Source organism: Chrysochloris asiatica, unplaced genomic scaffold (genome assembly GCF_000296735.1).
Source record: "Chrysochloris asiatica unplaced genomic scaffold, ChrAsi1.0 scaffold00086, whole genome shotgun sequence".
Lineage (NCBI taxonomy): Eukaryota > Metazoa > Chordata > Mammalia > Afrosoricida > Chrysochloridae > Chrysochloris > Chrysochloris asiatica.
Genome location: NW_006408604.1, coordinates 2,805,033 through 2,811,625, shown reverse-complemented (window position 1 = coordinate 2,811,625; position 6,593 = coordinate 2,805,033). Strand labels below are relative to the sequence as shown.

The 6,593-nt window shown below is 37.1% G+C and overlaps 1 protein-coding gene across 1 annotated transcript in view; it reads right to left on the bottom strand.

The window, feature by feature from the left end:
- Positions 1-4,228: 4,228 nt before the first annotated feature.
- Positions 4,229-6,593, bottom strand: part of LOC102816495 (40S ribosomal protein S2-like) — a 24,090-nt gene continuing 21,725 nt past the window's right edge. The window contains exon 3 of the mRNA XM_006866059.1: positions 4,229-4,348. Within this exon, the coding sequence (XP_006866121.1) occupies positions 4,229-4,348 (120 nt within the window). The remainder of the gene's footprint in view (positions 4,349-6,593) is intronic.

Genomic DNA, 6,593 nt, shown 5'->3' with positions numbered 1-6,593 from the left:
GTATTGTCCACCTTTGCCCCAAGTTTCCCGTGGCATTTTTCCATGGTGTTTCTGCTCTCCACATTTGGTCTTGCCATTTGGTCTCACCTAAGATGTCAGCTCTGGGCATCCGGGCCCAGTCCAGCAGATTCAAAAGTACATGATTTTTTACTTCAGCTCCAATTTCCACAAGCTTTAAGCCTTCAAATACTTAAAATATTCCTATCTCTGTGGTTCCGAGTTTTGGAGCTCTGCCCTGGATCTGCTTTGCCTGGTATTCTGTGTTATTGCTGATGACGAACTTTGCTGCACCTCCGCCCTAGCTGCCATCAAGCCCTGCCTTCAACTCTGCTATTTTAAAAGTGAAAAGTATCCTCCAACTCCAACAATAAACTACTTTGGGGTTTTCTACAAAAGTCCAGCTATTAATAGGAATGTTGTAGGATAAAATACTGGGTGCAAGGTGAGTAGTTTGAACTACAAGGTTTATGGCTCAAACCCACCAGCAACTCCTCAGAAACCCTACACAGGATCACTATGAGTCAGAACCAACTCAAGACACTTAACAACATAAATAGGAAGAAGGAAGGCATCTTTTTTCCTTTTTTTCCCATTGTATATATATTTCTACTGAATATTTTACAGAACATTGTTGTGACCAGATGGCATATATGGTAGCACAGGGACAAGGGGTAGAGATAAAGATTCCTAGTGGTATTGTAGCATAAGCACTGAACTGCTAACCACAAGATTGGCGATTCAAATCCATCAGTTGCTTCATTGGAGAAAGATAAAGCTTTCTGCTCCAGTAAGATTTACATTCTAGGAAGCCCTATATAAAATTGTTCTGAATTGCAATTGACGGCATCATAGTGAATATAGATGAATGGTAGATTGATAGAGATGGATAGATCGATAGATAAACAGATAGATCGATAGATAAACAGATACATTGTTAAGTGGTGTTGAGTGGGTTCAACTCATAAATACCCTGTGTAGGGTTTTCAAGGAACGGTGAGTGTGAACCACCAGCCTTGAAGTTCAAACTGACCTTGAAGTCCAGTGTTCATCCTGCAGCGCCACACCAGGACATAGTTTATCATTTTATCTTCTGCCTCAGGACTAATAACTTCTTTCACAAACACTACTCTCACTAATGACTAGGCCATCCAGTTGGAAATAGCCAACAAGTAGTTGAAAATAAGTCAAGTGTGTGCAAGGATGAGTCATAAATTAGAAAACAATGTTTATGTGAGTGTCGTCTGTTAATAAAACATTTGAAGTCACTTAATCCATTGTCATCCAATAACATAATTATTATTTGCTTTTGAAACTGAAAGGGAGTGCAATTTAAAAAACAAAACAAAGTCCCTTTGGTTCTTTATTTTTTCTTGCATTCAAAATTCCAAAAGAAATTTTGAAAATATTTATTGACAGCCTATTATATATGTTGTACTCTTCTACATTTGCTTGTGTCACAATAACTTCTAGATAAAAATCTGAATATCTGGGGCAAGAGGGTAGCAGAGAGTGTGAGAGCTCAATCGACAAATAGTGTGAGAAAAATCACATTAAAAGAAATAATTTTCTTTAGTAATGCTATACTGCCTATTGTATATAAAAATGAAATTAATTTAACTGCCCTGTTCTCCATCATGTTGCTTTATCAGTACTGATAGATTTCTCTTAATTCACTTCCTTTTTCATGCTCAATTCCTGTTGTGAATGATGGCATGCATTTACAAAACAATTGTATAGGGTTTAGGAGCAGTAGGTGACTAAAGAATGGTATGAAGTTGATTGACTCTATTAAGCTTTGCACCTTGAGCTTGGTCTCATTAGCAACCTAGCAAATTGAGCTAACTGGCTATAAGCTGAAACTTTTATTAAGGATAAACCTTATTATGTTTCAGCAGACAACACAGGCTGTCAGTGGCACCTTAGCAGACTCTGATGACTCTCTAGAGACAGGTAATTCTGTTTGCATTACCCATAGTTGTAAAAACACAAGGAAGTTGGTACCGGAGGCTGTGTCATGAAGAAAAGGCTTTCAGAGAATAAAAAATATGTGAGGCAGTAAAAAAAACTAAGGCTTAAAACACCAATAGTATTTGTTTGAGGACACTTCTGTACAGTATATATTTTTATATCAGAATTACTAGTGCCATTCATCATTACAAATGTATTCCTAATAATTTCTAGGGGAAAAAAAGTTTGAATTTTTCTATCCATTGTTGTTGTTGGGTGCCATTGAGTTGGTCCCGACTCATAGCAACCTTATGCACAACACTGCCTGGTCCTGGGCCCAACTCACAAATTGTTGCCACACTTGAACAAATCGATGTTGCCACTTTGCCAATCCTTCTCGCTGGGGGTTTTCCTCCTTTTTTCTGACCCTCCACCTTACCAAACATGATATCCTTCTCCAGTGACTGGTCTCTCCTGACAATATGTCCGAAGTAAGAGAGATGAAGTTTGGTCATCCTGGCCTCCAAGGAGCACTCTGGCTGCACTTCTTCCAACACAGATCTATTGGTTCTTATGGCAGCCCTGGGCACTTTCAATATTCTCCTCCAACACCATAACTCAATACTTCTACAATCTTCCTATTCACTGTCCAGCTTTTGCATGCATATGAAGTTATTGAAAATACCATGGCTTGGGTCAGGCGTACCTCAGTCCCCAAGCTGATATCTTTGCTCTTCAACACTTTAAAAAGGTCTTGTGTAGCAATTTTTCTTAATGCAATACATCTGATTTCTTGACATCTGCTTCCATGAGTGTTGATAGTTGATCCAAGAAGAATGAAGTCCTTGACAACTTCAATCTTTTCTCTGTTGATAAGATTGTTGTTTATTGGTCCAGTGGTGAGGATTTTCGTGTTCTTTATGTTGAAATGCAATCCATATCAAAGGCTGTGTTCTTTGATCTTCATCAGTATTTTAAGTCTTCTCTTTCAGCAAGCAAGGTTTTATCATCTGCATATCGCAGGTTGTTAATGAATCTTCCTCCAATCCTGATGCCACGTTTTTCTTCATATAACCCAGCTTCTCGGATTATTTGCTCATCATACAGGTTGAATAATTATAGTGAAAGACTACAACTGTGTCTAACACCATCCTTTATTTTAAACCATTCAGTGTTCCCATGTTTTGTTCCAACAACTGCCTCTATGTCCATGTACAGATTCCTCATGAGCACAATTAAGTGTTCAGGAATACTCATACTTTACAATGTTGCCCATAGCTTGCACAATCCACACAATTGAAAGCCTTTTCATAATCAATAAAGCACAGGTATTCTCTGCTTTCAGCCAAGATCCATCAGACATCAGCAATGATAACCAAATCCTCTTCTGAATCCAGCTTGAACCTCTGGAAGTTCTGTGTCAATGTATGCTTGCAGCCATTTCTGTATTACCTTTAGTAAAACTTTACTTGCATGAGATATCAAAGATATTTTCTGATGATTTCCGCATTCTGTCAGGTCACCTCTTTTTGGAATAGACACAAATATGGATCTCATCCAATCAGTTGGCCAGATATTTCAAATTTCTTGGCATAGGTGAGTAAGTACCTCCAGAGACGCTTCGCTTTCTTGAAAGATTCCAGTTTTTATTTCATCAATTCCTGCAGCCATGTTCTTTGCCAATTCTTTCAATGCACCTTAGACTTCTTCCTTCAGTGTCATAGGTTCTTGATCATGTGCTACCTCTTGAAATGGTTGAACACCAACCATTTCCTTTTGGTACAGTGACTATGTATTCCTTCCATCGTAAAATATACTAAAAACAAAAAGGAAGACTAAATCAAGAATGTATCTTCCTGTAACTTGGATCAGCTTTCATATCAAGTTTGGCCTTTTCAAAGACCTCTAATAAAACAACCAAACTAACAGATGGTACATGCAATTGAAAGGAGATATCAAATTCAAATTTTCTTATTTTTCAATCTCTTACCAATATTAGTAGAAGGATTTGAAAAAAATTTTTTGGCTAAATCTTTAGAATGGAAAGTACATATTCACACCAAATCCACTGCCACTAAATCAATTCCTACTCATAACAACCCTATATAACAAAACAGAACTGTTCCATTGGGTTTCCAAGCCTATAAATCTTTATGGGGGCAACTGGTAGGTTGGAAACACCTTTTGGTTAGTATCCCAACACTTAGCCCATTCATTGTACCATCACTGCTTCCTAAATTATCTGTGAATTTATTGTGGAAACTGTAGCACAAATATCTTCCTATACAAGTTGTTTCCTCTCCTCCATCTTCTTTGGCTGAAGAAATAATGGATTAAAGGAATTAAACACTGGACAAAATTTAATAATCATTGTCATTCCAATAGCTTTCTTTGATGGCGTCTATAAAACAAAAACAAAGGACATTATGTGCTGTAATTTAGCCTGTAATGGCTATAAAACCTTGGCTAGAAGGTGGTTGTTACGTCTATTACATTTTCTATTCAGGTAACTTTAAATTAAGCCCTGCAGTGAACCCTGTTAGGACATAATAATTTATGTACACCAACCTTCACTTTGAGGATAATCTTTTATCACTCATCTTATTATTCCCAAATTCATTTTATTTCTTTGATTTTTTTCTCTTCTTTCTTAAATTACCTCCTCTAAATTCAATGAGTACAATTTAATATGTTTATTCATCAATTTGACTGCTATTTATTTAGAGTACTGGTGTGACGCTGTAGGATAAAACACTGGACCGCTAGGTCAATTTGAACCAAAAGGTTGGTGGTTCAAATTCACCAACCACTCCTCAGAAACATTATACAGGGTCACTATTAGTCAATACATGTTGTAATAAGGGACAAGTCCATGGAGAGGACATCATGCTTGGTACAGTGGAGAGTCAGCAAAAAAGAAGAAGGCCCCCAGTAAGATGCATTAACATAGTGGCAACAGCAATGGGCTCAAACATAGCAGTTGTGGGGATGGTGCAGGGACCAGCAGTGTTTCATTCTGTTGTGCACAGAGTTGTTATGAATTGGAGTTGACCTGGCGATGCTTAACAGCGCCATAAGGAAGGAGTCATTGCAGCTCTAAGGTTAAGCCCTCAGCTGCTAACTGAAACATCTGTGGTGCAAATCCACCAACTGCTTGGCAGGAGAAAGTTATAGCAGTCTGCTCCAAAGGGATTTCAATGTTGGAAACCCTATGGAGTAGTTCTACTTTGTCCTATAATGTTGCCAAGAGTCAGAATTGACACCACAGCAATGGGTTCAGTTTGGGTTTTATGAGCTAGTAATGAAGGTTCACAGAGCAAATAATGTGTTTTACAATCAACAAATCACACACTTTGTTTCATCTCAATGATTGCAATCCCCTCCCTGTAACAACAGTTATTCCCCTTCTTCCCTGTGGTTCTTATTTCCATTCCACCCTCCTTCCCAATCCTTCTCAATTTTGTCTTTAGGAAAATGTTGCCCTTTTGATCTGGAATGGTTGACAGTTCCATGGTGAGCATACGTTTCTCATCTTGTTGTACCCTGCTCTCCCCCACATACCTGTCTACCACTTGGCTGAAAAGTGGGTCCTGAGCATGAGTTCTGTTCCAGATATGAAGAATAATTGTGGACCAGAGTCTTTCTGATCAGTAAGCCCTGTCTATTTTTGTAATTTTGAGTTTTGCTCCACAGTGTTTACCACTGTATCAAGAACCTTCTAATGTGATCCCTTTCAGAGAAGTTGATGACACTGTCTAATTCTGGTCTCAGAGTCATGGAGATTGATGTTCGCATGTTCCATTAATCACTGGACTAATTGATTCCAAGCATCTTCAATTTTCATCATTCTTCTTTCTTCCACACATGGAAAAACCAAGAGTTGCATATTGGATGGCTGCTCATGGATAGCTCATTTCTTTTTACCACTGAATAATACTACTCTGAATGTATCTACTCCAGTTTGGTTATCCATTCACCTATTGAATGGCATCTTAGTTTTTCCACTTTGGGGCAATTCTGAATAAAGCTGCTATAAATGTTTAGGTGCAAAGTGTTATGTGGACATACATTTTCATCTCATTTTAGATAAATATCTAGAAGTATGGTTACTGGATCAAATGGTAAATCTATGATTAGCTTTATTGAGATGAAGAATTTATTTTTGCACACTAGCTGCCAATCTTAAAGAACATATGCGTTTTCTCTGTATTTTTTTCCTCTGCAAATGACTTATGACTACTACCTACTTATAAATAAAACATGATGAACTTTCTTAGTTTGATGTATGATTGTACAATAGTTTGCTTTCATTTCTACTATAATTCATATGCATTTATTTTAGAAAACTATTTAACAATGAATTGTAGGCAGAAGTGATTGTTGAGGTCTATAATAAAAATAAATGGGTTTCTTCTAGAATACAAATGATAGTACTATTGTGAAAAATTATCAATCTGAGCAATTTCAGACTTCTGTAAAAATTATTGCCAGAAATACATTGCTGTGACATGTAAATGATCATTTTTATTCTATCATTGTTACTCACTACCTTAAATATGTATAATATATAACTAAATATTAACCTACATATATAGTCTGTTTTGAGAAATATTCAGAGTTAAGTTTTTTAACACTACACTATTCCT